The sequence below is a fragment of the Coregonus clupeaformis genome, chromosome 1 (genome assembly GCF_020615455.1).
Source record: "Coregonus clupeaformis isolate EN_2021a chromosome 1, ASM2061545v1, whole genome shotgun sequence".
NCBI lineage: Eukaryota > Metazoa > Chordata > Actinopteri > Salmoniformes > Salmonidae > Coregonus > Coregonus clupeaformis.
The window spans coordinates 54,675,804-54,699,775 of NC_059192.1; the positions used below are offsets into that span (position 1 = coordinate 54,675,804).

General features: G+C 40.4%; 1 protein-coding gene across 1 annotated transcript; it reads right to left on the minus strand.

Moving 5' to 3' along the window:
• Positions 1 to 1,403: 1,403 nt before the first annotated feature.
• On the minus strand, positions 1,404 to 23,972 carry LOC121570662 (zinc finger protein 154). The gene is made up of 2 exons (XM_041882138.2): positions 22,809 to 23,972; positions 1,404 to 2,963 (listed from the first exon to the last, which is right to left on the minus strand). Exons 1-2 carry the CDS (start codon positions 23,710 to 23,712, stop codon positions 1,939 to 1,941), a joined length of 1,929 nt encoding a protein of 642 aa, XP_041738072.1. The 5' UTR covers positions 23,713 to 23,972; the 3' UTR covers positions 1,404 to 1,938.

The following is a 23,972-nucleotide window of genomic DNA, read 5'->3' on the forward strand; positions in this document are numbered from 1 at the left end:
AGTACTTGTTGCATTTACAACTTGTCTAAGTCCTATCATCAACTGATTTGAGCCAGTGTATGGCTCATTGTTTGAATGGAATGTTGGCATATTGGCAGTTATTTGAATTTTTTTTGGAATCATTCCTCTGAAACTGTCTGGCTAGCTAGCTAACACACAGTGCAGATACATTCTTTACATTCATTGTTATACACAATAACCTATCACAGCACTGGCCATAGTTGACCTTTGGACCATCATAAGAAAGTTCATGTCCATTCTAGTATTCTAATTCCTAATTCTATACATATGTCAAAATAAGCACCTAGGCCTATACTGCTCCTACATGGTGTAACAATACATAGCTGTAGATGTATATAATAAATGTCCAATAGTGGCATTCCACTTTTTATTTCTATGCAGAAAAAATATGTTGCATTAATCAAACCCTTTTTACAATCAGCACCTGGGTCGATCCACAAAGAGCGCCTTTGATATTTTAAGTAGAAATTGTGCACAAATATTTAATTTTCAAAAGCCTGTTATATTAAATATGATGTGCCCTTTAATATAGACCACATGGAGAATTCAATAAATCTCATTTGTAATATAAAGGCTTGCTAAAGTGCCAAAATTCAGCACTTTGACATGTCCCTCTGTCAAACCTTGTGTCACTTCTAGGAAGATTTTAACCCACTTAATCCCCAAATGTCTCCAAGTTTCACCATCACTGTAGTTATTTTGTTGCTTTGACAAAGTCATTTCTGAAGATTATTTATTTCATGTGATTAGTGATTCATTGACATCTGTCCCTCATTTTAAGGTCAAACCTGTTACGTGAACTTAATATGGTGAGACTATTTTATTTCAAAAGAAACATTGAACATCGAATGGTCAAATCTAGAGTAAAAGCAGGTGAGCTGGTTCTACTCTCTTTGGCCATTTTCAGGTGTTTTGTGGTGGAAAACTGAGTGGGTCGAGCATAACACAACTCTGTTACCCATAGATAGACAGGCTAGAAATGTTTTAACGTTTGAATGTTTTGGTTTTTTGAAGCTTGCATTCAATTGCCACTCCCTGTTGCACACAACAAGCTTCCATTCCCCCTGTCAGAAGGGGAATCGTCAACCCGGTTTTACGGTCAACTCTGTTACTTTATTTGGCACTTACTATAGTGATTTTGTATTTAAATTTAACCTCTTAAAGGGGGAAAAATACTTTTTTTTTATGAAGTTGAACAGGTATGCTTTAAGATAGAACGTTAAAATTAGGTGAAATCAAACATATATATATATATATATATATATATATATATATATATATATATATATATATATATTTCTAACCAAGTTACACTTCTCCAAAGCCACTGAATTGGTGGAACGACCCACCTGTGTTTTTTCTGACATGGTAGAATAATACTGATGGGAAATTTCATGAGGTAGTGAATGTTTTTCATGTCAACAACTTGTCAATAAAATTATCATCTCAGAACAACCTCAACACATTTTCATAAAACTTTAGCTTGACGACTAGTACACAAATTAACTAAATGAAACAAAACAAGTAAATTCAAGAGGTTTCAAGTTTAGAATCTAGAAATGCACATTTTATTCATCCATTTAATACTTTACATTTTGCAATATCCAAATCATATAATCAAATTCATTTTGTAATATCCAATTCATATATCCAATCAAATTCATTTAGCAATATCCAAATCAAATTAGTTTTCAAAGTTAGAATCAATAAATGCAAAACTCCATCTACTGTATATAACCATTTACATTTTGCAATATCCAAATAATATAATGACAACATCGAAGGGTTAAAACAAAATACACATTTAAAATATTTAATCTGATTTTAGACATGATCATGTCTAGAGATTAAAAAACAATATGATTTCATATAAACCATATGATTTAATGTGGCCTAAACAAAAATGCAAATTCTCAGTCAAAAACATAAGTCAGAACACAGCCTCTCTATTCTCTCATGTGATTTCAGGTCCTCTGACCGGGAAAATGTCTTTTCACAATGAGAGCAGTGGTATGTCTTCTCTCCAGAGTGTATTCTCTTATGTATTTTTAGGCTCCCTAACTGAGTAAAACTCTTTCCACAGTGGGAGCAGTGGTAGGGCTTTTCTCCTGTGTGTGTCCTCCCATGCGATTTTAGGTCCTGTGATTGTAAAAATCTCTTTCCACACTGGGAGCATTGGTAGGGCTTTTCTCCTGTGTGTATTCCTTCGTGCCTTTTCAGGTTCCCTAAAATGGTAAATGTCCTTCCACATTGAGAGCAGTGGTAAGGCTTTTCTCCTGTGTGTGTCCTCTCATGTGATTTTAGGTCATGTGATCGTACAAATCTCTTTCCACACTGGGAGCAGTGGTAGGCCATTTCTCCTGTGTGTATTCCTTCATGCATTTTCAGGCTCCCTAAACGGGTATAACTCTTTTCACAGTGGGAACACTGGAAAGGCTGTACTCCTGTGTGTGTCCTCTCGTGCACTTTTAGGCTCCCTATCTGGGTAAAACTCTTTCCACACTGGGAACATAGGAAAGGCTTCTCTCCTGTATGTATTCTCTCATGTTTTTTGAGGCTCCATAACTCAGTAAAACTCTTTCCACACTGAGAGCAGTGGTAGGTCTTCCTCCCTGCTGTGTGTATTCCTTCATGCCTTTTCAGGCTCCCTATCCGGGTATAACTCTTTCCACAGTGGGAACATTGGAAAGGCTTCTCTCCTGTATGTATTCTCTTGTGTATTTTCAGGCTCACTAACTGAGTAAAACTTTTTCCACACTGAGAGCAGTGGTAGGTCTTCCTCCCTGCTGTGTGTATTCTTTCATGCCTTTTCAGGCTTCCTATCCAGGTAAAACTCTTTCCGCACTGGAAGCATTGACGTCGTCTCGCTGGTTTGGGTGTCTCTTGGTCTGGTTCCCCTGAAGGACTCTTCCCGCTGTCAGAGTGAGAGTCTGGTCTCTCTCCTACCAAAGACAAACAGAGTATTTAGTTAAGCAGAAAGATCTGAATGAAACCGCCACATGATAAAACTGTCTTCCTATGAGGTTTAATCTAGACTAGATCCATCAATAAAAGAGCAGAATGTGTAATCACAGAGTGGCTGTAGAGCTTTGTAGGCCAATAAAAACACTTGATTGAACTTGAATGTTGTTATGCATTCATTAGGCCTAATGGATAAATAGCCTAGTCAGTATAGGCTACATTTTAAGTGTACATTATTGTTATTTGGTAGGCTACTAGACTTAGAGGCATTCTGCATTCTGTTTTGGTACATAGCTGTGAGATGGGGTTTGAGAAATGTAACCCCTCAAATTCATAGACAGAGCTAGGGATGCAAGGACCGACCATGCATGAGATCAAAATTAAGGTTTTAACCATGAGGGGACTTGATTAAGCTGGCCTGGTTCACTGGATGGGCAGGGTTTGCTTTTTAGACATATACATGCCTCCTGTAAGACACTATGATCCGTGAACCGTACATGATACAGACAACCTCTTGGTGTCATTATACTCCTTATAGTGTGCTCTAAAATATGGACTACACTACCGTTCAAAAGTTTGGGGTCATTTAGAAATGTCCTTGTTTTTGAAAGAAAAGCAATTTTTTTGTCCATTAAAATAACATCAAATTGATCAGAAATACAGTGTAGACATTGTTAATGTTGTAAATGGCTATTGTAGCTGGAAACGGCTGATTTTTAATAGAATATCTACATTGGCGTACAGAGGCCCATTATCAGCAACCATCAGTCCTGTGTTCCAATGGCACATTCTGTTTGCTAATCCAAGTTTATAATTTTAAAAGGCTAATTGATCATTAGAAAACCCTTTTGCAATTATGTTAGTACAGCTGAAAACTGTTGTGCAGATTAAAGAAGCAATAAAACTGGCCTTCTTGAGACTAGTTGAGTATCTGGAGCATCAGCATTTGTGGGTTCGATTACAGGCTCAAAATGGCCAGAAACAAATACATTTCTTCTGAAACTCGTCAGTCTATTCTTGTTCTGAGAAAGAAGGCTATTCCATGCGAGAAATTGCCAAGAAACTGAAGATCTCGTACAACGCTGTGTACTACTCCCTTCACAGAACAGCGCAAACTGGCTCTAACCAGAATAGAAAGAGGAGTGAGAGGCCCCGGTGCACAACTGAGCAAGAGGACAAATACATTAGAGTGTCTAGTTTGAAAAACAGACGACTCACAGGTCCTCAACTGGCAGCTTCATTAAATAGTACCCGCAAAACACCAGTCTCAACGTCAACAGTGAAGAGGCGACTCCGGGATGCTGACCTTCTAGGCAGAGTTGCAAAGAAAAAGCCATATCTCAGACTGCCTTTCTTAATCTTTTATTTTTATTGGCCAGTCTGAGATATGGCTTTTTTTTTTTTTTTTTTTTTTTTTTTTTTTTTTTTTTTTGGGGAATGGATCAGCTTAATATTGCAGATAGATTGTATCTTCTATCAATGTAATTGTCTGCATCACTTCCAATCCCCCATGTTTTTTTTTTTTTTTTTTTTTATATATATATATTTTTTTTATATATATACTCCCCTTTATTACTTTTCAACCCCACCATCCTTTCCCTACTTGGAGTAAATTAGTGAACAACAATTCCCAGGCCTCTACTTCCGGTCTATACTTACTATCTACACCTTATGGACACAGTTAATTTTACAATAATTCTATTATATATATACATATATATATACATATACATACATACATACATACATACATATCATTATTATTATTATTATTATTATTTATTTATTTTTTGCTCCTGAACTACTTCTACTCTCAACCTCTCCGATCGTTTTCATGATGTCCATCCGGTTTGCTTCTATATGCCATATCTTTCTAACTGTGCTCTTTCCCAAAAGCTCCCAACATACAGCCTATATACTTATTATGGACACAGTATGCTTTACATTATTAGCTATCTTTGTTATTATTTGTTGTTATTTGTTATTAGTCCCATCCTTCAACTCTATTCAATACCTCCCATCTATCTCTTAACACCATCCATATCGGATTTCTATTTGCCATATATATTTCAACCGTACTGTGATGTTTTACAAAAGTTCTGAACCTTTCTATTCTCATTGCTTCTACAGATTGAGAGTTAAAAATAAACAGCTTTGCTAAAAGTATTATTATATTATTGATTGATTGACTATGGCTTTTCAGATCACCCAGTAATGCTATCTGCAAGGTTAGTTCCAGGTAAATATTGCAATCCTTTAGCCATTCCTGGACCAGTGTCCAAAAACAAGCTACAAATGGACAGAACCAAAACAAATGGTCCAATGATTCCGTCTCTTCACAGCAAAATCTGCAGAGCTGGGAAGATTGTATCCCCCATATAAATAACATTCTATTGGTAGCAAGGATTTTATATAATAATTTAAATTGAAAGATTCTAATTTTTGAATCCGGTGTCGTTTTGCGTGTCAGTTCATAAACACTATGCCATGGGATCGGTACATCAAAGATCTCTTCCCAACTATTTTGCAATCTATATGATAGATATGGCTTTTTCTTTGCAACTCTGCCTTGAAGGTCAGCATCCCGGAGTCGCCACTTCACTGTTGACGTTGAGACTGGTGTTTTATTGGCACTAAAGTACTTCCATATACAGACAGTAACTCACGTGGCCGTGGCTTGCTATATAAAGCAGGCAGACAGGCATTGAGGCATTCAGTTACTGTTCGATTGAATGTTAGAATGGGCAAAACGAGTGACCTAAGCAACTGAGTGTGGTATGATCGTCAGTGCCAGGCGCGACGGTTCCATTATCTCAGAAACGGCCGGCCTCCTGGGCTTTTCACGCACAACAGTGCCTTGGGGCTTACCGAGAATTGTGCGACAAACAAAAAACATCCAGTTAACGGCAGTCTTGTGGGCGAAAACAGCTCGTTGATGAGAGGACAAAGGAATCGTGCAAGCTAACAGGCGGCCACAAACAGGCAAATAACGGTGCAGTACAACAGTGGTGTGCAGAACGGCATCTCGGAACGCACAACTTGTTGGTCCTTGTCATGGATGGGCTAATGCAGCAGATGACCACACAGGGTTCCACTCCTATCAGCTAAAAACAAGAAGAAGTGGCTCCAGTGGGCACGCAATCACCAACACTGGACAATTGAGGAATGGAAAAACATCGCCTGGTCCAACGAATCCCGGTTCCTGTTGGGTCATGCTGATGGCAGGGTCAGGATTTGGCGTAAACAGCATGAGTCCATGGCCCAATCCTGCCTGGTGTCAACGATACAGGCTGGTGCTGGTGGTGTAATGGTGTGGGGAATGTTTTCCTGGCCCACATTAGGTCCCTTGATATCAATTGAGCAACGTTTCCATTCCCCGAAGAATTCAGGCTGTTCTGGAGGCAAAGGGGGGTCCGACCCGGTACTAGATGGGTGTACCTAATAAACTGTATACTTCCATAATTTTTTTAATGATACCAGGCTACCTTCAGACGAGTCTTGTGAGGCTTGTGGGTGACCTAGAGCAAAACCAACATGTACGTGTTCGTGAGAGTCTCACCTTTCGATGGTGGGGTCATATTAGTGTTTAGCCCAAACTGTTCAGAAGCTACAGACAGAAGTTGACAGATTGGCGGTACCGACTTCAGACGAGTCCCCTGACGCTTGTGGGGGTCGTAGAGCAAAACTTGTATAGGCCAAACTGTTCGGACGCTACAGACGTTTCGTGAGAAGACCGATTTTCGGGATGTCTCCTGGTCTGACAAACACCGCTGTAGCTCTGCCACCTTCCACCGCAGATGTGGAAGGCCGACCTCGGCAGACGCGGTGGATTAAGACGCAGCCCATGCAAAAAAACATATCTATAGCTTAAACAGACAGACTTTGATTGGGATTTTTATTATTACGCTAACTAGATTTCCGCGGGGCGCGGACATCGACTCAACTTACAGTACCTTCAGAAAGTATTCACACCCCTTCACTTCTTCACATTTTGATGTGTTACAAAGTGGGATTAAAATTGATTTAATTGTAATTTTTTTGTCAACGATCTACACAAAACACTAATGTCAGTGGAAGAAAATGTTTTACTTTTCTTTTAATTAAAAACACTAATATATCTTGATTAGATAAGTATTCAACCCCATGAGTCAATACATGTTAGAATCACCTTTGGCAGCGATTACAGCTGTGAGTCTTTCTGGGTAAGTCTCTAAGATCTTTGCACACCTGTATTGTACAATATTTGCCCATTATTATTTAAAAATAATCTTCAAACTCTGTCAAGTTAGTTGTTAATCATTGCTAGACAGACATTTTCAAGTCTTGCCATAGATTTTCAAGCAGATTTTAGTCAAAACTGTAATTAGGCCAATCAGGAAATGTCAATGTCGTCTTGGTAAGCAACGCCAGTGTAGATTTGGCCTTGTGTTTCAGGTAATTGTCCTGCTGAAAGGTGAATTTGTCTCCAAGTGTCTGTTGCAGAGTAGACTGAACCAAGTTTTCCTCTAGGATTTTGTCTGTGCTTAGCTCTATTCCCTTTATCTTTAACCAAAAAAACTCCCTTGCCGATAACAAGTATACCCATAACATGATGCAGCCACCACCATGCTTGAAAATATGAAGAGTGGTACTCAGTGATGTGTTGTATTGGATTTGCACCAAACATAACACTTTGTATTCAGGACAAAAATACATCTCTGGGCATTTTCTTTTTGCAGTTTTACTTTAGTGCCTTATTGCAAACAGGATGAAGTTTTTGGAATATTTTTTAATTCTGTACAGGCTTCCTTCTTTTCACTCTGTCATTTATGTTAGTATTGAGGAGTAACTACTATGTTGTTGATCCATCCTCAGTTATCTCCTATCACAGCCATTAAACTCTGTAAATGTTTTAAAATCACCATTCACTATGGTGAAATTCCTGAGCGGTTTCCTTCCTCTCCGGCAACTGAGTTAGGATAGGCGCCTGTATCGTTTTAGTGACTGGGTATATTGATACACCATCCAAAGTGTAATTAATAACGGCACCATGCTCAAAAGGGATGTTCTGTTATTTTTTTTAACCCATCTACCAATAGGTGCCCTTCTTTGCGAACCATTGGAAAACGTCATTGGTCTTTGTGGTTGAATCTGTGCTTGAAACTGCTCGACTGAGGGACCTTAAAATTATCTGGTGGGGTACAGAGAGGGGGTTGTATTTTAAAAATAATGTTAAAACACTATTATTGCACACAGTGAGTCCATGCAACTTATTGTGACTTGTTAAGCACATTTTTACTCCTGAACTTATTTAGCCATGCCATAACAAAAGGGTTGAAAACTTATTGACTCAAGACATTTAATCTTTTTATTTTTAATTAATTTGTAAACATTTCTAAAAACATAATTCCACTTTGACATTATGGGTTATTGTGTGTAGGCCAGTAACATAAAAAACAACAACAATTTAATCCATTTTAAATTCAGGCTGTAACACAACAAAATGTGGAAAAAGTCTAGGGGTGTGAATACTTTCTGAAGGCACTGTAGCTATGAGCAAGCATGTTGTAAACTGTAAAGTAGCTAAGTAGATGTGTCATCTCCATTAGCTATACATCTTACTATTGCATAAAAAATGCATACAATAAAATATATTTCAATACATTGCATATTAGTCCACAAATTCTCTGACATTTGGCTTGTAGTTCTTGCACAGGAAAGAAGTGGAGTCTGTTTTCAGGGACCTACAAGATCACAACAAACAGTGAATAGCGAGGGGGAGATACAAATGATGGTTAGGAGGAAATCAACCATACGACCACTAAGTGTCATCGTATACCCACAGATCAAATTGCTTCACAATACTAACATAATTGACCGAGTGAAAAGAAGGAAGCCTGTACAGAATACAAATATTCCAAAACATGCATCCTGTTTGCAACAAGGCACTAAAGTAATACTGCAAAAAATTTGACAAAGCAATTAACGTTTTGTCCTGAATACAAAGTGTTATGTTTGGGGCAAATCCAATACAACACATTACTGAGTACCACTCTCCTTATTTTCAAGCATAGTGGTGGCTGCATCATGTTATGGGTATGTTTATAATCATTAAGGACTGTGGAGTTTTTCAGGATAAAAAATAAATGGAATGGAGCTAAGCACAGGCAAAATCCTAGAGGAAAATCTGGTTCAGTCTGCTTTCCACCAAACACTCTCAGATTAATTCACCTTTCAGCAGGACAATAACCTAAAACACAAGGCCAAATCCACACTGGAGTTGCTTACCAAGAAGACAGTGAATATTCCTGAGTGGCCGATTTACAATTTTGACTTAAATCTGCTTGAAAATCTATGGCAAGACCTTAAAATGGTTGTCTAGCAATGATCAACAACCAATTTGACAGAGTTTATGGAATTTTGAAAAGAATAATGGGCAAATGTTGCACAATCCAGGTGTGGAAAGCTCTTAGAGACTTACCCGGAAACACTCACAGTCGTAATTGCTGCTAAAGGTGCTTCTACAAAGTATTGACTCAGGGGTATGAATACTTATGTTAGCTAGCTAGAGCTAGCTAACATCCTCTTTGATAACTGGTATACCTTACTAGTTAACTTGGCCAGGTCATCAAACTGTATTTGCTTTGCTATTTCGGCACGATGGCACTTATTAGAGCCTTGAATCTCATATATGGACCTCACTGTCACCACTGGTCATCTAGCTAGCCACGTAGCCAGCAGGGTTGCATCGGTTTCCATTGGACTAGACTAGAGCTTGCTAGCTAGGTAGCTAACGCTAGCGTCACTAGGATGCTAACATTAGATAGCTAGCTAATGATGATACACCATAGTTTTGGGTCCGCAAAATCAAGCAAATGGTACTGAAAATCATGTTTTGACATTGTAGTGGCAATTGCAGTTTTATTTTATTTTATTTTTGCTTAGTGACATTGCGAATATCATCTTTTTGGCATTTAACTCTGAACTAGCTGTATCTAATCCAGTTTCGCCATGATGACTGAAGTCCCAAATTCCCGCGAGATACTGCGAGAATTTGCACACTGACGGATACGGAGCTTCAGAAATAAAAGATCCGGTAACGGATAAGGAGCCACTCCCTAAAATAATAGCCAGTGTGAAATAATACCCACATATGCAAAGGAGGATATTGCATATTTCTACCTTTGTGTACCTATTTAGGATACGTCACCAGGAAGAGAATGACATTCATATCCATAATTATGCATTTCTGTGTAGTACAGATCAGGGACCCATGATGAAATTCCATTACTGCAATTCTGTTACAGGGTGTAAATCCACTTCACTTACTGTAGTTCAATAACCAAAAGTGATTTTCTCATGTGCAAGGTGGACACCCCATTTGTTCTGCAGACATCTTTGAATCTTAAATCTGGAGGGAGATTTTACCGAAATTGTTACCAAACTTTGCATCTGGACAGTTCTTCCAGTAAATGTGTTTTTGTAAAATGTTCAGCGTACATTTTTTAAAGTAGTCAGTGTGCATAGAGTTGTATGGTTTGTTAAACTTTGAAATCAATGGTTTTTGTTTGGCATACATTTTAAGTAAAACATCTACCATGGAATTGCCCACAGCTTTATCTGCAAGGAAGAAAACAGATAGTGGATGTGGATGGGACCCTCTCTCAACCCAAAACATTGAACTGCAGGGTACCCCAAGGGAGTGTGCTGGGTCCACTTTAATTTGTATTGTATATAAATGATGTGAAATCTGCATGTTCCTGTACATGTGACCTTTTGCTCTATGCAGATGATTCTGCAATGTTGGTTTCCCACAAAGACAAAAATGTAATTGAGTGCACAACTTCTGAATGTCAGTAAATGAATACATGACATTAAGCTGTCACTCCACCTTGGAAAAACAAAGTACATCTTGTACGGGTCCAAAGTGAAACTGAGTTGTAGGCTTTAAGTAAAAGGTGACACAGTAGTCACAGCTAAAGACTCAGTTAATTATATTGGATGTGTGCTAGGGGAGAGCATGGCACAAGTTTTCTCCAAAGTTAACCATAAAATCAGGTTTCTGGCAAGAATTTCATAATTTCTGGATAAGAAGGGTGGTGTAGGCCGGCCCAAACCCAAACTTAATTATATCAACACTACGCAAAAGGTTTTATTGTCTTCTCAGGAATTTAGCCGTCTCTGTGTTGCTCTCCACATCCCCCATTTCATCACACCTCTGTGAAGCAAGTGGTGCAGTTGTCTTTACATCCTGTAGGTCTGATGATGTGATTGGAGGTTAACTGAACAGTAATGCTACTGGTCAACAACTCAGATTTGGATTCCAAACAGTCAGATATTATAAAAGGATCTCAGATTCATTGTCTCTTTTTTTTTATCTTTGTTCCTGACCTGCTGTAGTGAGATACACTCTCTGTCTTCTCCCTCTCTACCATGAGCTATGGGCCATGGCACAAGCCATGTTTATTTGTCTCTCTATCCCTCTCTGATAATTAGATACTTAATGTTTTGTTAATGCTAGTATTGCCTTGTAACTTAAGTTTATGCCTTGTATGTGAATCAATTCATTTTACAATGTTAATAAAATATTTGCTTTTGATATAGAAAATTCTTAGTCCTTTCCTGATAACCTGTTACTGTAACTCAACTACAGTATATTACCGTATATATTGCTAAATCATCTTTATGGAGTCAGATGAACATTCTAATATACTTTGTTAACATACAAATTACAATCTTATTACGGGTGGCAAGTGAGGTATACAGTGCATTCGGAAAGTATTCAGACCGCTTCCCTTTTTCCACATTGTTACATTACAGCCTTTAATTAGGATTAAATAAATACAAATCCTCATCAATCTACACACAATACCCCATATAATGACAAAGCGAAAACAGTTTTTTTAGAAATGTTTGCACATGTATTAAAAATAAAAAACAGAAATACCTTATTTACGTAAGTATTCAGACCCTTTGCCATGAGACTCGAGTTCAGGTGCATCCTGTTTCCATTTATCATCCTTGAGATGTTTCTACAACTTGATTGGACATGATTTGGAAAGGCACACACCTGTCTACAGTGAGGGAAAAAAGTATTTGATCCCCTGCTGATTTTGTACGTTTGCCCACTGACAAAGAAATGATCAGTCTATAATTTTAATGGTAGGTTTATTTGAACAGTGAGAGACAGAATAACAACAAAAAAATCCAGAAAATCTCATGTGAAAAATGTTAGAAATTGATTTGCATTTTAATGGAGGGAAATAAGTATTTGACCCCCTCTCAATCAAAAAGATTTCTGGCTCCCGGGTGTCTATTATACAGGTAACGAGCTGAGATTAGGAGCACACTCTTTAAGGGAGTGCTCCTAATCTCAGCTTGTTACCTGTATAAAAGACACCTGTCCACAGAATCAATCAATCAATCAGAATCCAAACTATCCACCATGGCCAAGACCAAAGAACTCTCCAAGGATGTCAGGGACAAGATGTAGACCTACACAAGGCTGGAATGGGCTACAAGACCATCGCCAAGCAGCTTGGTGAGAAGGTGACAACAGTTGGTGCGATTATTTGCAAATGGAAGAAACACAAAATAACTGTCAATCTCCCTCGGCCTGGGGCTCCATGCAAGATCTCACCTCGTGGAGTTGCAATAATCATGAGAACGGTGAGGAATCAGCCCAGAACTACACGGGAGGATCTTGTCAATGATCTCAAGGCAGCTGGGACCATAATCACCAAGAAAACAATTGGTAACACACTATGCCGTGAAGGACTGAAATCCTGCAGCGCCCGCAAGGTCCCCCTGCTCAACAAAACACATATACAGGCCCGTCTGAAGTTTGCCAATGAACATCTGAATGATTCAGAGGAGAACTGGGTGAAAGTGTTGTGGTCTGATGAGACCAAAATCGAGCTCTTTGGCATCAACTCAACTCGGCGTGTTTGGAGGAGGAGGAATGCTGCCTATGACCCCAAGAACACCATCCCCACCGTCAAACATGGAGGTGGAAACATTATGCTTTGGGGGTGTTTTTCTGCTAAGGGGACAGGACAACTTCACCGCATCAAAGGGATGATGGACGGGGCCATGTACCATCAAATCTTGGGTGAGAACCTCCTTCCCTCAGCCAGGGCATTGAAAATGGGTCGTGGATGGGTATTCCAGTATGACAATGACCCAAAACACACGGCCAAGACAACAAAGGAGTGGCTCAAGAAGAAGCACATTAAGGTCCTGGAGTGGCCTAGCCAGTCTCCGGACCTTAATCCCATAGAAAATCTGTGGAGGGAGCTGAAGGTTCGAGTTGCCAAACGTCAGCCTCGAAACCTTAATGACTTGGAGAAGATCTGCAAAGAGGAGTGGGACAAAATCCCTCCTGAGATGTGTGCAAACCTGGTGGCCAACTACAAGAAACGTCTGACCTCTGTGATTGCCAACAAGGGTTTTGCCACCAAGTACTAAGTCATGTTTTGCAGAGGGGTCAAATACTTATTTCCCCTCATTAAAATGCAAATCAATTAATAACATTTTTGACATAAGTTTTTCTGGATTTTTGTTGTTGTTATTCTGTCTCTCACTGTTCAAATAAACCTACCATTAAAATTATAGACTGATCATGTCTTTGTCAGTGGGCAAACGTACAAAATCAGCAGGGGATCAAATACTTTTTTCCCTCGCTGTATATACAGTGGGGAGAACAAGTATTTGATACACTGCCGATTTTGCAGGTTTTCCTACTTACAAAGCATGTAGAGGTCTGTAATTTTTATCATAGGTACACTTCAACTGTGAGAGACGGAATCTAAAACAGAAATCCAGAAAATCACATTGTATGATTTTTAAGTAATTCATTTGCATTTTATTGCATGACATAAGTATTTGATCACCTACCAACCAGTAAGAATTCCAGCTCTCACAGACCTGTTCGTTTTTCCTTAAGAAACCCTCCGGTTCTCCACTCATTACCTGTATTAACTGCACCTGTTTGAACTCGTTACCTGTATAAAAGACACCTGTCCACAAACTCAATCAAACAGACTCCAACCTCTCCACAATGGCCAAGACCAGATAGCTGTGTAAGGACATCAGGGATAAAATTGTAGACCTGCACAAGGCTGGGTTGGGCTACAGGACAATAGGCAAGCAGCTTGGTGAGAAGGCAACAACTGTTGGCGCAATTATTAGAAAATGGAAGAAGTTCAAGTTGACGGTCAATCACACTCGGTCTGGGGCTCCATGCAAGATCTCACCTCATGGGGCATCAATGATCATGAGGAAGGTGAGGGATCAGCCCATAACTACACAGCAGGACCTGGTCAATGACCTGAAGAGAGCTGGGACCACAGTCTCAAAGAAAACCATTAGTAACACACTACGCCGTCATGGATGAAAATCCTGCAGCGCACGCAAGGTCCCCCTGCTCAAGCCAGCGCATGGCCAGGCCCGTCTGAAGTTTGCCAATTACCATCTGGATGATCCAGAGGAGGAATGGGAGAAGGTCATGTGGTCTGATGAGACAAAAATAGAGCTTTTTGGTCTAAACTCCACTCGCAGTGTTTGGAGGAAGAAGAAGGACAGGACGACTGCACCGTATTGAGGGGAGGATGGATGGGGCCATGTATCGCGAGATCTTGGCCAACAACCTCCTTCCCTCAGTAAGAGCATTGAAGATGGGTCGTGGCTGGGTCTTCCAGCATTACAACGACCCGAAACACACAGCCAGGGCAACTAAGGAGTGGCTCCGTAAGAAGCATCTCAAGGTCCTGGAGTAGCCTAGCCAGTCTCCAGACCTGAACCCATTAGAACATCTTTGGAGGGAGCTGAAAGTCCGTATTGCCCAGCGACAGCCCCGAAACCTGAAGGATCTGGAGAAGGTCTGTATGGAGGAGTGGGCCAAAATCCCTGCTGCAGTGTGTGCAAACCTGGTCGAGACCTACAGGAAACGTATGATCTCTGTAATTGCAAACAAAGGTTTCTGTATCAAATATTAAGTTCTGCTTTTCTGATGTATCAAATACTTATGTCATGCAATAAAATGCAAATGAATTACTTAAAAATCATACAATGTGATTTTTTGGATTTTTGTGCATGTCAGAGCAGACACCAAGCCATGAGGTCGAAGGAATTGTCTGTAGAGCTCAGACAAGGATTGTATCGAGGCACAGATCTGGGGAAGGGTACCAAAAAATGTCTGCAGCATTGAAGGTCCCCAAGAACACAGTGGCCTCCATCACTCTTAAATGGAAGAAGTTTGGAACCACCAAGACTCTTCCTAGAGCAGGCCGCCCGGCCAAACTGAGCAATCGGGGAAGAAGGGCCTTGGTCAGGGAGGTGACCAAGAACCCGATGGTCACTCTGACAGAGCTCTAGAGTTCCTCTGTGGAGATGGGAGAACCTTCCAGAAGGACAACCATCTCTGCAGCACTCCAACAATCAGGACTTTATGGTAGAGTGGCCAGACGGAAGCCACTCCTCAGTAAAAAGGCACATGACAGCCTGCTTGGATTTTGTCAAAAGGCACCTAAAGGACTCTCAGACCATGAGAAACAAGATTCTCTGGTCTGATGAAACCAAGATTGAACTCTTTGGCCTGAATGCCAAGCATCACGTCTGGAGGACCCCTGGCACCATCCCTATGGTGTAGCATGCTGGTGGCAGCATCATGCTGTGGGGATGTTTTTCAGCGGCAGGGACTGGGAGACTAGTCAGGATCGAGGAAAAGACGAACGGAGCAAAGTACAGAGAGATACTCGATGAAAACCTGCTCCAGAGCGCTCAGGACCTCAGACTGGGGCGAAGGTTCACCTTCCAACAGGGCAATGACCCTAAGCACACAACCAAGACAATGCAGGAGTGGCTTCGGGACAAGTCTCTGAATGTCATTGAGTGGCCCAGCCAGAGCCCGGACTTGAACATCTCTAGAGAGACCTGAAAATAGCTGTGCAGCGACGCTCCCCATCCAACCTTGAGCTTGAGAGGATCTGCAGGGAAGAATGGGAGAAACACCCCAAATACGCTTGAGGCGTCATACCCAAGAAGACTCGAGGCTGTAATCGCTGCCAAAGGTGCTTCAACAAAGTACTGAGTAAAGGGTCCGAATACTTATGTAAATGTTATATTTCAGTTTTGTATTTTTAATAAATTATAAAAACCTGTTTTTGCTTTGTCATTATGGGGCATTGTGTGTAGATTGATAAGGAAAATACATGTGGTCCTCTGTAGCTCAGCTGGTAGAGCACGGCGCTTGTAACGCCAAGGTAGTGGGTTCGATCCCCGGGACCACCCATACACAAAAATGTATGCACGCATGACTGTAAGTCACTTTGGATAAAAGCGTCTGCTAAATGGCATATAAAAAAAAGGCTATAACATAACAAAATGTTGAAAAAGTCAATGGGTCTGAATACTTTCCCGAATGCACTGTATGTAACTACTTTAACTTTGTCAGGGATAACCATAGCTAGCCTATTCCACTAGAGGGTGTGAAACCGACATTGTTCTTCTCATATTTGCGAGTGGTATGGGGAAAGACACCTTTTTGTACTCAGCTGCCATTCTTTGGAATAGTCTTCCAAAGAACTTCAAATTCATAACCTCCATAGTCGATTTCAAGTTCTGAAAAAATAGCTAAATAGTAGCATGTCTCAAAAGTGAGCCGTAAGACTACAGTATGTGGGTGAGAAGAAAATGCTTGGGATAGCATATGGGCTGACTTTTGGTGCCTATTATGTATTATATTGTGATTGTCTTGTATATATTAAGGATCGTTTTATATATATTAGTGGTAAATTAGACAAGGGTGATGTACCTGTCCACTGTTGTTTATTATGGAAATGGAACACTACTATTAGCTCATTTTATGAAACAAACAAACATTTTGTCTGTCATTGTTAATAGCCACTACCATTGCTGCCTAAAGGTTACTACAAGCTTCACTCTGTTGATCTATGTGTGTGCATGCATGTGGGTGGAGTGGGATTTTTGGAGTAGCGGACACCTTTTGGTAACATGATATCCTCACCGGTCCCACTCCCATTCACAAGGGTGCAATAGCAAAACAACTATTTTTGTCTTTTCATTTTGTGAAAGCAAGAAGAGTCGCCTTCTCTTGCTAGTAATAACTAACTGGCAGCCTGGCTAGCTGGCTTTAGTCTGGCTAAAAACATAGGAAGCTACCTATCCTTTTTAGCTTCCCACATCTCCATGTGAAATAATCAGATTTATAATGAAAAACTATGACATGGCAAATATTCTTATACTTGCCGGTGTAACCTAAAACATCATCCCAGTTTGATATGCTGCTTGTGTATTCATTCCCATATCAGCTAAAAATAGAACGGCATTATGTTTTGGTCACAGAGAAAAAAACACATGGCTAGCTAGTTTGCTACAGCAGGTTCTACCATTTTGTAATAGCCTGTAATTACTTGATATTACTTCAAAACAAAATACAGTGACTTCATAAAATATTCATGCCCCTTGACTTATTCTAAATTTTGTTGTGATACAGCCTGAATTCAAAACGGAAAATATATATTTTTCTCACAATTTTTTTTTTTTTTTAAAGAAATTAAATACAGTAATCTCATTTACATAAGTATTCACACCCCTGAGACAATACTTTGTAGAAGCACATTGGCAGCGATTACAGCTGTGAGTCTTTCTGGGTAAGTCTTTAAGAGCTTTCCACAACAAAAAAAAATAGGACTGAGCACGCCCCCATTCAAGCTTCAAGTTCCTTGGTGTCCACATCACCAACAAACTATCATGGTCCAAACACACCAAGACAGTCGTGAAGAGGGCACGACAAAGCCTATTCCCCCTCAGGAGACTGAAAAGATTTGGCATGGGTCCTCAGATCCTCAAAAAATTATACAGCTGCACCATCGAGAGCATCCTGACTGGTTGCATCACCGCCTGGTATGGCAACTGCTTGGCCTCCGACCGCAAGGCACTACAGAGGGTAGTGCGTACGGCCCAGTACATCACTGGGGCCAAGCTTCCTGCCATCCAGGACCTCTATACCAAGCGGTGTCAGAGGAAGACCCTCAAAATTGTCAAAGACTCCAGCCACCCTAGTCATAGACTGTTCTCTCTGCTACCGCACGGCAAGAGTTACCGGAGTGCCAAGTCTAGGTCCAAAAGACTTCTCAACAGCTTCTACCCCCAAGCCATAAGACTCCTGAACAGCTAATCATGGCTACCCGGACTATTTGCACTAGCATACCCATAACATGATGCAGCCACCACTATGCTTGAAAATATGGAGAGTGGTACTCAGTAATGTGTTGTATTGGATTTGCCCCAAACATAACACTTTGTATTCAGGACAAAAAGTTAATTGCTTAGCCAAATTTTTTGCAGTATTACTTTAGTGACTTGTTGCAAACAGGATACATGTTTTCGAATATTTTTATTCTGTACAGGTTTCCTTCTTTTCAACTCTGTCAATTAGGTTAGTATTGTGGAGTACCTACAATGTTGTTGATCCATCCTCAGTTTTCTCCTATCACAGCAATTAAACTCTGTAAATGTTTTAAAGTCACCATTGGCCTCATGGTGAAATCCCTCAGCGGTTTCCTTCCTCTCAGGTAACTGAGTTAGGAAGGACGTCTGTATCTTTGTTGTGACTGGGCCCCGTGTAGCTCAGTTGGTAGAGCATGGCGCTTGCAACGCCAGGGTTGTGGGTTCGATTCCCACGGGGGGCCAGTATGAAAAATGTATGCACTCACTAACTGTAAGTCGCTCTGGATAAGAGCGTCTGCTAAATGACTGAAATGTAAATGTAAAAATGTGACTGGGTGTTTTGATACACCATCCAAAAGTGTAATTAATAACATCACCATGCTCAAACGGATATTCAGTGTATGTTTATTTTTTTATCTTTACCCATCTACCAATAGGTGCCTTTGAATACCTATTGACTGCAAAATAGACTACTTTGATGAATAGCCTATATTCATGGGTTGCATGTTGTCACAATATTGGTTTTGAACTGAAGCCTGACTGAACATTCTACTCAATGCATCCTCACTGGGCTCTGATGAAGATTTGGTCTAAAGTGCATTACAGTGGCTTAGAAATAAAATTACATTCAAAAGTAGGCAAATAATTAGTAGGAATACCTTTTGTCATTTTGATGTCACCCGATTGACTTTAGATGCAGTATAACGTTAGTTAGCTACCTAACATTGAGGGGAGGCCACCAGATTTTATCTAACTAATGTTAGCATTGCTAGCAATTTTTGACTAGCTTTGCTAGCTAATGACAAGATTGCCATCTGTCTAAAGTCAATTTGACGACATGATAATGCTGGCAAAGTTGTTTCCGACTAAATATTTGACTACTATTTCAGCAATGTCATCGTATTTCCAGGCACTATAGTGTAATTTAGACTAAACAGTAGTTAGCCTCAATCCAGAATGACTGGGCTTATCACCACTTTAGGGCACCACTATGGCGCCCAATAGAGGGCGGCTTGAGAACGTTCATAACAATGGCATGACGCGACCGAGTGACGGAGGTGCAACCTATGAACAGCCTATACATCAGATCAAGGAACCAAGCGACAATAATGCCTCTTTTAGAATCTGAAAGTGAAATATTTACACACTCGTCTCTGTAGGCTCAGCATTCCCGAACAGTCCCATTTCAAGTCAGAATGTTGAACGAACTTCATTTCAACTTACTTTACCTGTTGTCTACCTATTTGTCCCTATTTCGGGGGTAATCTGATACAAAATATCCACAGGGAAGTGTTATCAACCCGACCTGATCTGTATATCGGTTTGTATTTATTTTCAATACTGATGCAATTCGCACGTGACAGACACTTGCACAATATGGCCGAGCCTAATTGAACCACAGAACGAACAGCAAACACTTACATTTTACATTTTAGTCATTTAGCAGACGCTCTTATCCAGAGCAACTTACAGTTAGTGAGTGCATATATTTTCATACTGGACCCCCGTGGGAAACAAACCCACAACCCTGGCATTGCAAGCGCCATGCTCTACCAACTGAGTTACACATGAGGCACTTCCAGCTGATTGCGAGGAAACGTGCCTCGGTTGACTACATTCGGTTACATTTGGCTATTGCTTACATATTGTGCATCACGTGCGATGCGTCAAGAGATTGAAAATATAAGCAACAGAACCTACCGGCACCGTAAAAATGTGGGTAAACAACACTTTCCTGTGGATACCCTATCTCCACCTCCTACCGCCAAAAGGACCAACAGCATGCACAACCGGTAAAGTACGTGTAAATATCATTTTATTCAACATTCTGGCTTGTAGAGACTATTGTGTCTTTTTTAGGGCAACTTCGGTCAGACTGAAAATCCATGGAGTAACCATGGTAACAGTCTGATGTTGAGTCAAGTGACAACACTGCCCCCACAGTTGCGGATGGAATGATACTGCGTGTCTCAATTTTCAGGTAGTAAAAAAGTATGTTGAATGCCAGAGTGGATTTGTGAAGAAAAACATTGCAACACTCCGAATCTTGCGTCTGCGTAGAGCTTGTAGTAAGCTTAATCTTGCTGTACCCCCAAAAGGACCACAATGGAAATACGTTTTTGAGTTTTATTGTGTTATCCTTGATGATTTTCCTAAATGTTATGTATTTCAAAGTGGTCTACATTTAATCAATGTCTAGAATTAGAACAATATTCAAAATTCTAAAAGTTGGCCCAACATAATAACAATAATAATAATATTCTATAGCGATTTTAATAACGATATCATGGCTCATCATCTTGACTTCAGCCTAATGGAACTACCTCCATGTTTTGAGGATATAGCCTAGTGTTAATGGAGTAAAACAAGCTTATATTGTGGGTTCTGATGGGGTATGACAGTTGAAGTAACCATTTGGCCAGGCCTATACAGTCCCAGTCAAAAGTTTGGATACACCTACTCTTTCAAGGGTTTTTCTTTATTTTTACTATTTTTTTTACATTGTAGAATAATAGTGAAGACATCAAAACTATGAAATAATACATATGGAATCATGTAGTAACCAAAAAAGTTTTAAACTAATCTAAATATATTTTATATTTGAGATTCTTCAAATAGCCACCCTTTGCCTTGATGACAGCTTTGCACACCCTTGGCATTCTCTCAACCAGCTTCATAACCAGATGCATTTCAATTAACAGGTGTGCCTTGTTAAAAGTTAATTTGTGGAATTTCTTTCCTTCTTGAGCCAATCAGTTGTGTTGTGACAAGGTAGCAGGGTATACAGAAGATAGCCCTATTTGGTAAAAGACCAAGTCCATATTATGGCAAGAACAGCTCAAATAAGCAAAGAGAAACGACAGTCCATCATTACTTAAAGACATGAAGGTCAGTCAATACGGAAAATGTCAAGTGCAGTCGCAAAACCCATCAAGCGCTATGATGAAACTGGCTTTGCTGCAGAGGATAAGTTCATTAGTGTTACCAGCATCAGAAATTGCAACCCAAATAAATGTTTCACAGAGTTGAAATAACAGACATCTCAACATCAACTGTTCAGAGGAGACTGTGTGAATCAGGCCTTCATGGTTGAATTGCTGCAAAGAAACCACTACTAAAGGACACCAATAATAAGAAGAGACTTGCTTGGGTCAAGAAACACGAGCAATGGACATTAGACCGGTGGAAATATGTCCTTTGGTCTGGAGTCCATATTTTAGATTTTTGGTTCCAACCGCAGTGTCTTTGTGAGACGCAGTGTCGGTGAACGGATGATCTCCGCATTTGTATTTCCCACCGTAAAGCATGGAGTAGGAGCTGTTATGGTGTGGGGGTGATTTTCTGGTGACACTGTTATTTATTTAGAATTCAAGGCACACTTAACCAGCATGGCTACCACAGCATTTTGCAGCGATACGCCATCCCACCTGGTTTGGGCTTAGCGGGACTAGCATTTGTTTCTCAACAGGACAATGACCCAACACATCTCCAGCTGTGTAAGGGCTATTTTACCAAGAAGGAGAGTGATGGAGTGCATCAGATACATTTACATTTTAGTCATTTAGCAGACGCTCTTATCCAGAGCGACTTACAGTTAGCACATACATTATTTTATCGAACCCACAATCCTGGCGTTGCAAACGCCATGCTCTACCAACTGAGCTACATCCCCTGCCGGCCATTCCCTCCCCTACCCTGGGCCAATTGTGCGCCGCCCCATGGGTCTCCCGGTCGCGGCCGGCTACGACAGAGCCTGGATTCGAACCAGGATCTCTAGTGGCACAGCTAGCACTGCGATGCAGTGCCTTAGACCACTGCGCCACTCGGGAGATGACCTGGCCTCCACAATCCTCTGACCTCAAACAAATTGAGATGGTTTGGGATGAGTTGGACCGCAGAGTGAAGGAAAAGCAGCCAACAAGTGCTCAGCATATATAGGAACTCCTTCAAGACTGTTGAAAAAGCATTCCAGGTGAAGCTGGTTGAGAGAATCCCAAGAGTGATCAAAGCTGTCATCAAGGCAAAGGGTGGCTATTTGAAGAATCTCAAATATAAAATATATTTTGATTTGTTTAAAACCTTTTTGGTTACTACATGATTCCATGTGTTATTTCATAGTTTTGATGTCTTCACTATCATTCTACAATGTAAACAATTGTAAAAATAAAGAAAAACCCTTGAATGAGTAGGTGTGTCTAAACATTTGACTGGTGATGTATATAATTAATTTAAAAATAAAAAAATGCATGTACCAAACGCAGATTTCCCCTTCATTAACAATTCCTACAGTACAGAACAACATATTCAAGTGTAGAACTTTAGAATACCTCTTTAAAACGACACATTAGTACAACAACTGCAGACTGACTACTCACTGGTGTTAATCAGATCTTCAGTCTCCTCTCCTTCCACGTCTTTCACTCCCAAAACGTCTTCTTCCTCTTTTCTTAAGATAGCCCCCTCTCCTGCTTTCACTCCTAAATGTTCTTTCTCTTCTTTCACTAGAACATCCACCTCTTTTTCTTTCAATGTGATAGCCCCCTCTTTCTCCTTTTTAATTCTGAAAGCTTCTACCTCCTCCTCTTCCACTATGACAGGCTCCACCCCCTCTTCTTCTTTCACTCTTAAAGGTTCTTTCTCTTCTTTCACTAGAACATCCTCTTCTTTTTCTTTCAATGTGATATCCCCCTCTTTCTCATTTTTAATTCTGAAAGCTTCTACCTCCTCCTCTTCCACTATGACAGCCTCCACCCCCTCTTCTTCTTTCACTCTTAAAGGTTCTTTCTCTTCTTTCACTGGAACACCCTCCTCTTTTTCTTTCAATGTGATAGCCCCCTCTTTCTCCTTTCTAATTCTGAAAGCTTCTACCTCCTCCTCTTCCACTATGACAGCCTCCAGCCCCTCGTCCTCTTTCAATCCTAAAGGTTCTTTCTCTTCTTTCACTAGAACATCTTCCTCTTTTTCTTTCAATGTGATAGCCCCCTCTTTCTCCTTTTTAATTCTGAAAGCTTCTACCTCCTCCTCTTCCACTATGACAGCCTCCACCCCCTCTTCCTCTTTCACTCCAAAAGGTTCTTTCTCTTCTTTCACTGTAACATCCTCCTCTTCTTTTAATGTGATACTGATAGCCTCCTCTTCCATTCTGAAAGCTTCTTCCTCTGCTTTTACTGTAATATCATCATCTTCTTCTTTTACGACAATGTTCAGCTCCAGAGATTCTTTCTCTGTCCAGCAGTCCTCATCTTCTTTAGCAGGGGGGGAGTATCTTAGTGAGCTCATGGTTGGGGATTTTAGCTAGCTAGTTAGCATTAACAACTAGACTGGTGCTAAGCTAACTTAGCAAGCCAGCTAGCTACCTGATTAACAACGTAAATATGCCATTTAATGGGGTATCTAGCTACTATAAACGAAAGAAGTTTGTTTAAAACACAGAGGCAAATATACACAGAAAGCGTCTAAAGACCTCCAATGTTTCGGCTATGTTGGCTAGCAAGCTACTGAAGAGGCTGCATCTCCGTGGCTGACTTGGTGTTGTTGAA